Source organism: Cervus elaphus, chromosome 14 (assembly GCF_910594005.1).
Source record: "Cervus elaphus chromosome 14, mCerEla1.1, whole genome shotgun sequence".
Taxonomy (NCBI): domain Eukaryota; kingdom Metazoa; phylum Chordata; class Mammalia; order Artiodactyla; family Cervidae; genus Cervus; species Cervus elaphus.
Genome location: NC_057828.1, coordinates 61,817,613 through 61,832,579, shown reverse-complemented (window position 1 = coordinate 61,832,579; position 14,967 = coordinate 61,817,613). Strand labels below are relative to the sequence as shown.

The following is a 14,967-nucleotide window of genomic DNA, read 5'->3' as shown; positions in this document are numbered from 1 at the left end:
TTTGCTTTATTATTTTTAAAATAAAAATTATAAGAGAACAAAGCCCATTCCAACAATATTTAAGAAGAATGCATCTACAGAATGAAGACAGACTTTGTGTCTTAGGTCCACCATTTTTTAATTTTGTTTGTTTGACTTTTTTTATTTGTTTGACCCTGTCGAGGTCATTTATTAGCATTTTTGAACCTTAGTTTCTTCCTATACCAAAAAAGCGGTTATAACTTAGGTCCTGACAGCACATGGTAAAAAACACATTTATAAGCTTTATAAACTTCTACAATGTATTATATAATTCAAAATCAGCTACTGATAATATTTACCATATACTTCTGTATTTCAGTACCTACAGGCAATAAACTTTTCAAATATATTCAACTAAAAACTGGCCAAAAAGAGTGCAGAAACTTTTGTAACTCCAGTTATATTTATGTCTGCCCTACCAATTCATGGTTCCACTTTAAATCAGAAGCAGGATTTGGGGAAAACACCACTATGAATTCATTCCTCTCTGTAGCCGAGTTAGACCATCATAGGCCTCTTTGAGTTAGACCATCTTTGTTTCAGTAAAATAAAAGCAAGGAAAAAGTCCAAATCGTTTTGGGTTTCACTGCAAGCATAGGAACCCACAGAAAATTGTCAACAGAACAAATAGAGATGCATCAGAATAATTTTTGGCAAGGTACCATCAAATTTTTAACCTCTGAAGCTACGTTTTCTTGCCTCTCATTCTTATTCTTCTGACACAGGCTACATCTCCCTATTTTGAACACCTTAAAGCTTGTTTCACCTTCAGGGTCTTTGCACTTCCCTTCCTTTCACCAGAACTCTGTTCCCCCTTATCTTCACACGGCCCCTCCTTCCTGTCATTCACGTCACTGTCATCTCCTTAGGGAGACTTCTGCTGTTCGCTCTTAATTTATTTAAAGTTGACTCTACTCCCAACACTCCGTATCACCTAATTCTATTTTGCTCCCTTCAGAGTTTTTACTTTTTGAAATGCTGTTATTTGTTCACTTGTTTACTGCCCATCTCCCTCATTAAAATGTGGACCTCATGTCTTGCTGACTGTGGTCAATAAAAAAAGAACATAAACAATGCAGTTTTCCTACTTCATTCCAAAAATTAGTCCATGTACTTCTCTTTCCAGCTCTTTTAAACACATTCCCAGTTTATGGACTCTTCTGAGGATGAAGAGAAATGCTTACCTGTTGTTTGTTGCTTTGGCAGGCTGCACTCAAATGCTTAAACCACAGCATTGCATTCATCCTACTGCCTGCTTGAAACTTGTACGAATTTCCTAAAATTATTAAAAACAAGGGGAAAACAACAAAAATTGATGAGAGTTCTCAGTTTCAGTTTATTTCAGTTTCAGTCTCAGTTTCTCTTTCTCTCACCTGATTTTCTAATACAGAGTTCCATATGCTACATTCACAAGCTGTAATTTATTCAGAAAGTCACTGCTTTGCTATTCATGAATTGGAAGAGAAGTATTTTGTTTTCTTACATGATCTTTAAAGTACACCTAAATAAAACAATTGTTTGGCTTCTCTAAATTTGTATGCATGGATGAGTACAGAATATCAGTTCTCAGCACTATTTAGATGATCTATATACTAGTAGATGCTAAGACTAAATTTTTACAGGCCAAAATGTTCTAAAATGTTTAACATTTAAACATAAGCTATTTAATGGGATTAAGGATTAATCAGCTAACATCAATATAACCTATGCTTTTAGTTTTTACTTACATTTGTCGAAATTATTAGAGAAGTTCCTAGGTCTAGTAAGGGGTTATGTGAAAAATCTGAGAAAGCACCTTTTTCTCTCTTAGAAATTCATTTGTTTTATTTGTGATGTATGTATTTAGATCTTGAAAGTGAAAGTGTTGGTCATTCAGTCTCATCCTACTCTGTGACCCCAGGGACTGTAGCCCGCCAGGCGCCTCTGTCCATGGAATTTTCCAGGCAAGAACACTGGAGTGGGTTGCTATTCCCTTTCTCCAGGCGATCTTCCTGATCCGGGGATCAAACCTGGGTCTTCTGCATTGGTAGGCAGATTCTTTACCATCTGAGTTACTAGGAAAGACCATTTAGACCTTATGTTGACTAACTAAAAACTGACACACAATAAGAGTATTTTTATACATTTATATGTATTAAGGTAATAAACTGAGAAAAGAAGGGATTCATGTAGTATAGGCTGCCCTAAGTTGAGCTTAGTTCTCCTTCTCACGGACCTGAGGTCTTCTTGTTTCCCAGTTCTTACTGACTTCTACTCTTTCCTTAATAACTGCATCCAATGATTCAAGAGCCTTATCTGATCTATATGTAGGCTTTATACAGCTCTTCTTTGAGATTTTAACAATCAAAGACTTACTCATTTTCAGAAGCAAAAGTTCTCTTCACCATATGTTTAATTATTCAAATAACATTTTTTGCTTGTTGAACCCAGATCAAACGTCAGATCAACCTAAATAGCAGGCATATCTGACAAGCTGGCCATAGCGGCCATTCATCTACCCTTCTTCCTGAAAAAAAGCTGTCAGTGTAGATTTCATAAACACCTTGTACTCAGAAGTAGTTCTATCAAGTACACTAAAGAATCAATGATTGCCCTGGAGAAGGAAATGGCTACCCACTCCACTATTCTTGCTGGAGAATTCCACGGACAGAGGAGCCTGGCAGGCTATAGTCTATGGGGTTGCAGAGAGTCAGACATGACTGAGTGACTAATACACACAAGGAATCAAAGGAAAACAAAGAATTTGTTAACTAAATCCTATGAAAATTATCTCCTTTTAAAATGTACTTTTATAAATAATGAATGTCTTTGGGATCGGCAGGGTGGAGGCTGAATTCAGAATGTTGAGTAGAAACTCCTTACTCTGTAAATCAGTTTATTTCACCTCAAAATGTGACATCTTGCTATTATTTTTTCTGTATGTTTTCTTAAATTTTTACTGTTAATACCACAATATCTTTTTTTTTTTATACCACAATATCTTAAAAGCAGAATATCTGTTGATATACATTCTAAAGAAACGGAAGCCAAGAATATAACTTTACAGTCAATAAATGGTAATATAATATCATTTTAGTAGTGAGCTGCTGAAGTAGAAGGTTCTGGGCAGATGCGAAACGATTTCCTTTCTGGATTCCTCTGTTGTGCTCATCAACGGCTGGCAGATGTTATCAACCAAGAGCTACAATCATGTGAGGATCTGTTCTGATGACCACTGAGGTCCCCACAACACACACAAGCAGGATAAGGAGACACATGACCTGATTCTACACGGCCCACCCTCCAACCTCTCTCATCCATTCTAAAAACTCCCGTGGTTAACAGCCAATAATGTTACTCATAAATGTCTCTACATATTATAAGCAAAGCATTATAATTAAAATTGTACTTATCTGGAAAGTGGTTTGGGTCAAATAACCAATTAATTTAATTAAAAATAATGGAACACAAACCACTTAAAGGAAAACTTTTGCCACATTCAGGACTTAACAATAACAATTTATTTCAAGATATAAATGAAGGGGTATTGCATATTGCAAATCTGAGATTTTAAAGTAACAGTGGTTTATAGATTCTCAAATTCCCACTTCCTTTCTTGATTATTAGCTCTTCAAGCTTATGCCCATGTAGCAAAGAAAATAAGCTTATTAAAGAAGCAATTAATAGATACTGATATCTAAAAATATTGGCATAATTAATATACATCACATGACAGAAATATTTCCCAAGAGGTGAAACAATATAAGCAATGCCCCCAGTATTGTATTCCAGTTAAACTAAAATTTGGCTTATCTAAAGTTGTATAGTAACCACTACTTATTTCAATGATTCACCTTTCTCAGAGTCAGTCAGCAAGAAGAGATCTGGATGTTCTGGGTCATCAGCCATCATCACCATCCATCCTACTACAGACACATTCTTATTTGATGTTGATTTAAACTGAGAGATAAAAAAAAATAATAAAAACACAAAATTTATGGCTTATCCTAAGTAAAAACTTACTGTTAAAAAGTGTATTTTCAGTTTCTCCTAGGGAGAGACAAGATTTCATGCTGGTTAGCTCTGCTCCTGGCCTCTTACTGCTAAATTCCAGGTAGGCATGCCCTCTTCAGATAGTCTCCTACTTTCCAGATCTTTCCCAGCTTCAACTCTTTATCACAAGTTTAACTGTCGGGCTTCCCTGGTGGCTCAGTGGTAAAGAGTCCACCTGTCGATGCAGGAGACACAGGTTCGATCCTTGATTCAGAAGATTCCACATGCCGTGGAGCAACCAAGCCCGTGTGCTACAACTACTGAGCCTGTACTCTGGAGCCCGGGAGCCACAACTCAAATATGATCAACTCAGTTGATGTGAAATAAAAGCATTTGTTAAAATATAATGCGTATTTGTGGTAGACTTGGAATGGAATTTATTTTTTTGTTTGTTTGGTAGGTATTGTTATTGAATTAGAAAATTCCCTTCCAAGGAATTCAACAGTACCTACCAAACAAACAAAAAAAAAACAAACGACACCCCACCTCCACCCCTCCGACTGAAAAAAAAAAATAAAACAAAAAACCTGAACAATGTATACAGGAAAGAAAAACGCAAAATAAAATAAAACCCAAACTAAAATTATGCAATACACACTCAAGGGTAAAATGCTAAAAACATTTCAAAATCAGCTTCAAGACAAGGATGCCCACCATTGTTACTTCCATCCAATGCTGAACTGGAAGACCTAGTCAGCATAATAAGATAACAAAAAAAGAAATAAAAGGTATAAGCATGAGGAAGAAATAAAACTGCCATTACTCGCAGATAGTACTATCCATTCAGAAAATCCACCAAATTAATAAGAAAAATGAGCAAGGATGCTTGGAAAAGATCACTATAAAAGTCATCTGCAATTTTATACACTAGAACTATAAAAGTCACTTCTAAGAAAGGTACCTAGAAATATATGTAACAAAAGACATACAGGAAAGTATTAACAGTCAAAAGACATTCAAGAAGACCTAAATCAACAGAGAAATACCATGAGATGAAAAAAAAGGGTCAGTGTTGTAAAGATGTCAATTCACCCTTAATTGATCTACAGATTCAGTGTCATTTCAATAAAAATTTCCGTAGGGTTTTATGTGGGAACTTGAGAAGCTGATTCTAAAATGTGTGTGTAAGACAAGGATCAGAAGCAGCCAAGATGCTCCTGAAGAATTAGGCAGGACTTGCCTTGCTACACAACAAGACTTACAAATCTATAGTAACTGAGACTGTGAGTTACTAGGACAAGGACAGGCTGACAGGGCAATGGAAGTCTAGAAAGCAATCTGTGAATACTGATGCAAACTCAAACGACAAGAATGGGCTCTGCAGACCAGCAAAGAAAGAATGGACTGTTCAACACATGGTGCCAGGAAAATAACTTACCCAGGCAGATAAATAACATTAATAATCTGGGGTATATACACTAAAATCACCAAGTTTATGGACTTCCCTGGTGATCCAGTGGTTAAGATTCTGCATTTGCAATGCAGGGGTCATGGGTCTGATTCTTGGTCGGGGAACTAAGATCCTTATCATGGCTGATAAGGAAGGAAGAAGATGCTATCTGGGAAGACTTGGATGGTTCTGACAATGCTCTGTCTTATGTGGGGTGGCGTTATATACGTGTTTATTTTATTTATTATTCTTTAAAATATACATGTATACAATGTATCTTCTTCTGCATGTACGTATTTCACAATTTTAAAGAAATGGGAAAAAGAAGGAACATATCCCATTATTTTTAACAACATGGTTACAGCAAAAATGAAAGCTAAAGGAATTAGGAAGCTTTAATAAGATGAAGAGGGCTTCCCTGGTGGCTCAGCAGTAAAGAATCCACCTGCCAATGCATGAGACACAGGTTCAATCCCTGGGTCAGGAAGATCCCTTGGAGAAGGAATGGCAACTCACTCCAGGATTCTTGTCTGGGAAATCCCATAGACAGAGGAGCCTGGAGGGCTACAGTCTATGGGGTTGCAAAAGAGTTGGACATGATTTAGCAACAATAATACTATGAAGAATCAAATTGGCAATACATAGCTGATCTGACAGTTTATAGTTTATGTCAAAGCATACAGCATGATTTTCTAGTATCTTTTCTTAGACCCCAAAACCTCTGCATCAATTGCTTTTTTCAGTAATAATAAAAACTCAAGCAATATAAGCCCATTCACAGAGTCCAAATGCCCTCGACCACCAGCTGAACCTCATCCTGCTCCCAGAATTTACCATCCTTTGGGGTGTAGTCCTCTGGACCTTTCTCTCTGCATTACATCAAAGACTTTCTTGTCGTTGTTGGTTTTCATATACAAATGGGGGTATACTTATACTCTGACTTGTGGTTTTTACCTATCAGTATTTCCTTAATAATAAGTATTTTCAGTGTTTGCAGATTGCTGATACTATAAATATAACAGGAATATTCTTCTATAGATATTTGTGCACTAGCTTAATGATTTTTCATAGAACAGATTTTCAGAAAAAGAGTCACTGGTTATTAAGTTAAATGCTGAGTAGGACTGTCCACCACAAAAAAATACCAATTTAAATTTCTGCCAATTGTGGGTCATAGTCTGTTTCCCTACATCATGGCCAATGCTACATTATCAGTCTTTAAAATTTCTGACTAATGGTCAAAAAAAGCATCTTCTTTAATCTGCCTTTTTAATAACTAGTGAGGTTCATCACCTTTTCATGTATATTAACCATTTATATTCACTTTCTTTTTATCTCCCTATTTCATCTTTCTACTGCTGTTTTATTCTTACTGAGCTGTGGAAGGTCTTTATACATGTTACAGGCTTCTTTTTCAGGTGTAGAATTGGTTTTTATCTTATCTAACAGTATTTATTCACTCATTACTATGCAGAGAGGTTCAAAGATATCTGCAAACTTTTAAAAGTTATAATGAATATGCTTTCATTAAAAATATTTTTACAGTGAATGCTTTCATTTTAAAACATTAAGAAGACATACTCCTCTCTTGTCTATTCCCAAGTCTGCTCTTTTCCTCATGTGCAAAAAAAAAAAAAAAAAAAATTCATACTTTAGAAAGTAATAAAACAGGTGCAGGCTTCCAGATTTCTTCCTCCTGCATTTATTTACATATAGGAACAGATATACTTTTACTAGTGACTTTTTTCCTCCTCCAGCTTTTAATTTTGAAAAAGTTCAAACTACAGAGAAGTTGAAAGAATGCTACAAGGATTACCCATATATATACATTTTGCATTTGCTTGATCTCTTTGAACATTTCAATGTAAGCGTCAGACATAATATTGAACCCTAAATATTTCAACATCTATCTTCTAAGAATATACTGATTTTACTATATAATCACAATGATTCACATTTAAGAAATTTAATGGACATAATCATATAAAGTCCATTACTATAATTTCTTTGATTGTCCTAATTATGAACTTTATAGCTTAAAAAAATCACCTCCAAGATTAGACCAAGGTACATACACTGCATTTAGTTCTCAAGACTCTTTTAAAGTTTCTCTTAATCTAGAATATTCCTTCTGTCCCTCTACCCTACTCCAGCTGTCAAATTTTAGTCTTAAGAATCTAAGCCAGTGGTCTTACACAATGTTCCATGATGTGGATTTGATTGCTTCCTCATGATTAAATTTTTGACAAGAACACCACACAGGTGATGCTCTGTTTATATATTTTAATCCCACATTTACTGCTTATATATAGCCAATATTTTCTTTCAATTTGCATGTTAACTTTTGTTTGAAAATGATTAAAAATCTTTTTCTCCACTGCTTTTAGTTCTATGCCCTTTTCTATCCTAAAATTGGGTAAATATAAACATGGACTTGTTTCTATACTGCTTTGTTATTATCATTCTTTCTTTAATCTTAACAGTTTAAACTAGAAAAGATGAGGAACACAGTCCATTTCCTTGGCACTCAATCTGGCTTCCTCACAGCCCACTAGGCTCTAATATCTAAACATTTCAAATGCATTATTTATCACTTCATATAATTAAAAACCCAAACTAGCTGTATAAGTACCAATACCAAACACAAAAAGATACTTAACATATGTATTAGATGACAAATTCAGTTATTTTATCAATTCTCTAGTTTGGCTTCTAATTAAAGTTAGGAAAAAACAAACAAAAAAATTTATACAGTTTACTTCCTTATAATAGTCAACTAAGTGAAATCTAGCCAAGTCTCTCAAAGTGGCTAAGTGAACAGTTAACTATATCTGAAGATGATAATTTAGCTATATTAACCTCTTTTTTCCCCCTCCTCTGAGTACAGCAATACTAACCAGAGGCAATTACTTTGCAAAACATTCTAGTGAAACTAAACTGTAGCTTTGTCAGGTATGTGGGCATTCTAGTCTATTTGACTAGAATATAAAAAAACAGTCCTTCACCTCAATGTGAGGACTAGATCTAGACATTTATAATATTGAGCAAAAAGGTTGGTGCCTTTTAGGTACAATCCAGATACAATTAAAAAATGATGCAATGTATTATTTAAGGAAACCTAAGTGGCAAACTCTAAAGAAAAGCAAGGCAATGATTAACATAAATTCAGGACAGCAATAGGGTATGGGTACAGCTGATAAAGAAAGGCAGGTGATGCTATCTTATTACAGCACTTCCCACATTCATGTAAACCAAAACTGTGTTCTTCTCTATCCCTGGTTTGATTAAAGGGCTAAACTGTGAGAATAAAGAAAAGCTTCTCTGCATAATGATAATTTTTGAAGTTGAACTTACAACTGGCCTCATCCAACCAAACTTCAAACTAGGGATTTTCTTACTAAAAGGAAAAAACAAAACAACAATAAAACACCAAATCCTAGTAAATTTAGTCAAAGTATTTGGTGAAGTAATACCTGATATTAAAATATACACATGCAATATGTATATTATTGTTTTTAAGAGTCAGCCATTGTTGGGGGGAAAAAACATAAAGTGATAATTGCCAAAAAGAAAAAAAAAGGGGGCGTTTCTGAATTACACAGTATCACTCGGTAATTTATAAATAGTAAAAGAACTTAATTTTTTTTTCAGTGTCTTCCTTACCTTTCCTCAATATGGTAAACCACTTAATTCCCCCCACCTTCAAAATACACAATTTAGAAATAAATTCCTCTCCAAGAGATAATGCAAAACGGAAAATTTTCCTTTCAAATAGTGTATCACTGGCATACAAAAGCAGAACAGCATGCAAAAGAAGATTTATACCAAGATTCTACATTTATAGCAAGATTCTACAAGAAAAGAGCTTTTCGAGGCTTCTTTCAAGCATAAGGTGACCATAGTAACCTTAGTAACTATTATTCCTCTTCACTGTTGGAAAAATCACTCAATCAGAGGCTGAGATGGAAAGAACTGCAGATGCTGGTCCTAATTTTTCAATACTTTACAAATCAGGAAATGACACTCTAAGGCAACAGTTTTCAACCATTTTTCTGAACAAAAAACCCCAGGTTTGGGAGGGCTTGGACATGAAGATAAGATAACGGCAGGGTGCAGTTTTGACATTTGCAAAGGAAAAACAGTATTTAAAAAAGGAACTTTAAAATATGGAAGTTATTCCAAGACCTTTCTTGGGATGGTATTATTAAACAAAAATAATTCCATTACAATACTCATACAAAGAAAGTCTAAGAACTTCTGGGTTACAAAGTGGGGAAAAAACCCCAAACCCTCGCATCCCATTAGGACTACTTTTCTTACAACCACATAGAGGCTGTGAAACTATGCTAAAGACTTGGAATAGGAATACTTACATGTTTTCTTTCTGTAGCCTTTAGAGATTTGGCAGCATAGTAGAAAAGCTGCGTCCCACACAAAGCCGCCCAGTATTTTGTCCAAGATGCTACCTGGAGAGGACAGACACATGAATATACTACTCAAATGCTACCGGCTTCTCAGTCACTCTGTTCCTCATTGCCAAAGATCCTTAGCTCCACTTCACTTCCACCACCTTGGCTTTGAGTTTCATCACTTTTGAAATCTTTATCTCAAATATTCTTACCACATCTACTTGATACATTCTACTTAAGACTGACAAAACAAAATTGGCTGAATTCTGTTTTTTAGAGTTTTTTGCTCTCTCTATTTTCTATTCCTTCTAAAAATACTCCTTAACAGGATATACTTTCAAAATTCTCCAAGAACTATATTAGGGAGCAAAGAGAAGTACAGGAGCATCTTGATTTAAACACCTTAAGTGTATAATTTAACCAAAATCTATTAATATGTAGCAGGTATAACACTTTAAATAACATTGTGATGCAAAGGTATATTTTAAATTATTTCAAATGTATTATATATCTGGTTTTGTTTCAATTGTCTTCATATTTTTTTAGGGTCTTATTCATTTGCTTATTTTTAGACATGTTTTAAAATATAAAATAATTCTTACTGTAGGCTTCTTGCCTTCTTTTAACAACGTTTTTCTCCTGAGAACACCTTGAATAGTAACAGCCCCTGGATATAGATGTACTGCCAAATCCTCTGATTCCGCAGAACTATAAAAATGAAAAGAAAAGAAGATATAAGCACTTGAGTAATTATCAAGTAGGTATTTAAATAAAATGTAATTATTTTCAATTTTAAGACTGTTACTTTATTCAGAATGAGAAGACACTGACAATTATAAAGGTTTACTGACCTGAAATTTACAAGCTGTCACAAAATAAATCAGGCAGTTATTAAAGTCAGCAGATGGTTAAAAAACACATTTTACTGCATATCTGAACAAGCATAATCCAGAAAGAATACAGTGATTCACTTTAGTAAAGAGTAAATTAGGGATTCAAGACTTTTCTTCTCAACATGCCATACTGCAGCACTGCTGAAACCTTTTTTTCCCCAGAAGAAACTCAAGTCCTGGTAGGAAAGGTGAGGATTCTATATGTTAAAAGTCTTTTAAAAAAAAAAAAAAAAGTCTTTTTAGGCATATAAAACTCAAAATAGAAATATCAGAAAATCAAAAAAGGAAAAAAAGCAAAAGAAAACCCATGCTCAATTCTAAAGTAGGTGAGAGAAGTAAAAAAGGCAATTAACAACATATTAAAAAAATCAAACTTTCTGCAATAAAATTTAATGACATTTTAATGTCATCAGTGCATCTAAGTGATTATAGCCTAACAACTTTGCAAGAAAGGAATAACTAAAACTCAAGATTGCTTTTTCTTGTATCTTAAGAAAACCATCACAGATAATCAAACACTTAAATATCTTTCCCCAACTCATTTAAGGTCCTATAGTTAAGATAAGAACAATTTTTATGAGTCAATTAAAACATATACACTGATGAAAAAAAAAATCTCTCATTCTCCAGTGATTTGACGTGAGCTGCAGAATTCCTACAACAGTGATGAAAACTGAAGTTTGCCAGTTTATCTCTTTTTGATTGTTTAGGTGTTCTCAATGACTTAAAAACCTAGAAACCACTAGAAATTTCATGCTGGAGCTATTTATATCCAAGGAGATTAGACACTATTAAACTGACATAAAATTAACTTTAAAATGTTTGCTATTGCATTGTCTTATGAGAATTGGTTGATTATTCACTACCATTAACCTCCAGTCCCCAATCAATCTACCATCTTTATTTTCTTCAGCAGCTAATGTAGTGCAGAAGGAGATCAGGATTAACTAGGTAAACAACCGAATGAACATGAGTTAAATACACAAATATTATTTCATAAAACAGACTTGTTTAAATTCAGACCTGCAGTTAATCTGAAAAATCCTTAAAAAAGACAAACTGAATGTAGTAAATTCTTTGATTGCAGCCTTTGAAAAACAAGTGGGTTTTTGCACTGCTCCTCTAACAATCAGCAACGTTAGAAAGACCTGTGCAGTTAAAAAGCTACTGATATGAATTATTTAAAGAATGTGACATAAAGATGCAAGTTTTAGCAATTAGCTCTGTGGATCAGAAAGAATACTTCAAATTTATCTCTAGGTTAAACCTTGGAAAGAAAGTTTTCACGGGCATTTTATTTAGCTTTGCAACCAATTAGCTGAGAAAGAACGGAAGTAATGTGAGACCACAATTATGAAAGCCAGCCACCACCACCAGAGGGGAGTTCTGTGGCCCTGAGTGCAGGGGGATTGTACCTGCTGGCCTTCATGTGGCTTCGACAGCCAGTTCGTGCCACTCTTGTCACCGGGCCGAGAGAATGGTATAATCTGTTCCTGTTGGATTCCATTATAAATTGCATATATTACTTTTATTCACAAAATCATCATCAGTAACCTAGAACAGTATAATAATTTCGTGTAATACAGCTTTCATAATAATTTCTTTGTGTAATACAGCTTTCATAATAATTTCTTCGTGTGACACAGCTTTCTAAATCCTACAAAAGGATAGTATATGATTGCTCCTTTTTTTTTAAAAAAACATGCAGCACAGATTTTAAATTATTATTTTCTTCTACCATTGACTATAAATATTTAGGGTTGCTTCTTAGTTTAAACCATGTATTTATATACACATTCATTTTCACAAATTTACTAAAATAATTAAAGAAGTATTTATATCCAAACAAAGCCTGAAATCCTTTTGTTTATATTCCAGTTCTTGGATTCCACTTTACATATGGTACCTGAATTTACAGAATAATAATTTTTTATTATATGCCCCTATGAAGATACCTAAAAGCAATGTGATCTAAAAACTTAAAATTAATGGGATCTAAACACCTTATTTTCCTTTCTCTTATATATTAAATCTAAAAAAAACACTACTAAAATACATAAACTGAGTAAAAATATAGGCTTTATTTTATTTTCACATCAACTACAAGAAATACACGATAAAGCCAGTAAATGATTTAAAAAAAATGGTATGAGTTAACTTTCATCCAAAATGGCATGTGATACTTAACAAAGTAAATAAACACACACACAGAAACACTGATACTTTGCCTAGAAAAAGCCAAAAGTAGCACTGTTGATAAATGATATTTAAAACCAAAAGTTTTATTTTAGCAACTTAAGTGGCAAAATATTTGATGTCTATTTTCAAAGTTCATTGTCCACAAGTACAACAGTATTTTAAATCCCAATTCTTTATTCACTTTTTAATATTTCATGTTTGAATCTTGCTGGGCAGCACTGATTTGATTTCAAAGTGTTCAAAAGAGCCACTGATTTAAACTTGGCAAAAGCACAGTAGATATTTTTGGCTGCAAATGTCTGCAAAGCAAAACATTTGTCAAAAGAAAAATACTATTTTGAGATGTGACGGTAACACTGTTAAATACCATCGTCCTTAAGTAACCTGGTGGGATAAGAACAGATTATTTAACACAACACCATTCTGGTTACTTGATTACTTCTCATGCCATCAATATTTTTTATCTAAATACAATACACTATAATCAACTTTTGATGATACTATGTTCTTACTAGAGGGAGAGAACTAACAAAACAATTTGTACAGACAGCATGCCAGAGGCAACTCTTGCGATCTTCCTGATTCAGGCAAACCCAAATAAAGAGACTGACATAAAAACGTGGAAGAGAAATAATATGTAAAAACAAATTGTTAAAAATTTCCCAAAACAAAGAGAATAATACTTAAGAACACTGGTAGTTAGAAGTGTTCAAAAGTATTTTGAAATATTGGATATGCAATTAAAGTCTTTATCACCATGGTAAGAAATTTTCACGAAGCTTCAAGAACAAGGAACTACTTTTCCAATAACACCATGAAATTAACCAACTGAAATATGTATAATTCAATTTCAGATGTATAGCGAGTATAACTGCTTCTATTAAAAAGTGACTGGTAGGGAGTTAGGTAACTAAATATTTTCAACTTCATCAATTTTAATATGACATTCAAAATTCACCCTAGTCTGATTGCTCAGAAACTTATTGCTTAGTGCATACACAAAAGGAGCAATTATTCTACTCAAGGTTCAAATATTTTAGCATGACAATGGCAGAACTAAAATGATCAAAGACAGCAAAATTTGAATGGATATTTATTAAATAACAATTATTTGCTCTGCTTGTCTACATTTTCAGAAAAATCTTATACTGAAAGATCAACACAGCATATTTGCTGCAAGCAGATGACAGCTTTTATAGATTAAAGCGTCAAGGGAAAGAGAACAGAATGTGACTTATATTATTTATTTAAGTATGTGTCTGTGTGCTTTCTGGAACCTTTTAATTAATGACAATTTAAATTCAAACTTTTATCTACTTATTTAGAGTATAATTTAAAATGTATAAATTAGCAGAGAATGAAACTGATCATTTCACTAAATACCTTAAAATTACTTAAATAAACCAGAATTTAAGGAAAAGATTTTACTTTTGTACATGTTAAGTAGGTAAGCTGACTATGATTGGTTGTTATTTTTTTAAGTTATCTTTTCATATTTTATTTATTTATTTTAAAAAAACCTTATTTTTGGCTCTGCTGGGTCTTTGTTGCTGTGCAGGCTTTCCTTTAGCTGTGGACAGCAGGGGCCACCTCTCCAGGTGCGGTACGCAGGCTTCATTGTCGTGGCTTCTTTGGCTGTGGAGCACCAGGCTCGAGAGTGCGTGGGCTTTAGTAGTTGTGGCTACCGGACTCCAGAGCACAGGCTCAGTAGTTGTAATGCCCGGGCTTAGCTGCTCTGAGGCATGTGGGATCCTTCCAGATCAGAGATCTAACCTGTGTCTCCTGCATTGGCAGGCAGATTCTTTACCACTGAGCCACCAGGGAAGCCCTGATTATTATTACTTTTCAGTTACAATTTAAAATGTACTAAAAATCAAATATATGTGTCAAGTCACCAAATAAAATGTCTTTACTAGATAATACTGAATTCCAGGCTTACGTATTAACTTTTAATTTCTGCCACCAGCAGGAAGCCTAAATAGTCCTTTTATATGTAATAAATATTATGTCTTAAAATTCACAT

General features: G+C 34.0%; 1 protein-coding gene across 2 annotated transcripts in view; it reads right to left on the bottom strand.

The window, feature by feature from the left end:
• RALGPS2 (Ral GEF with PH domain and SH3 binding motif 2) overlaps positions 1-14,967 on the bottom strand; it is a 154,180-nt gene that overhangs the window by 7,293 nt on the left and 131,920 nt on the right. Inside the window, exons 15-19 of one of the 2 annotated variants that reach the window (XM_043924044.1) lie at positions 12,161-12,238; positions 10,455-10,560; positions 9,817-9,909; positions 3,855-3,960; positions 1,206-1,297 (exon numbers count right to left, since the gene is read on the bottom strand). In XM_043924044.1, the coding sequence (XP_043779979.1) occupies positions 1,206-1,297; positions 3,855-3,960; positions 9,817-9,909; positions 10,455-10,560; positions 12,161-12,238 (475 nt within the window). The remainder of the gene's footprint in view (positions 1-1,205; positions 1,298-3,854; positions 3,961-9,816; positions 9,910-10,454; positions 10,561-12,160; positions 12,239-14,967) is intronic. The other variant, XM_043924045.1, reaches the window with a different exon arrangement.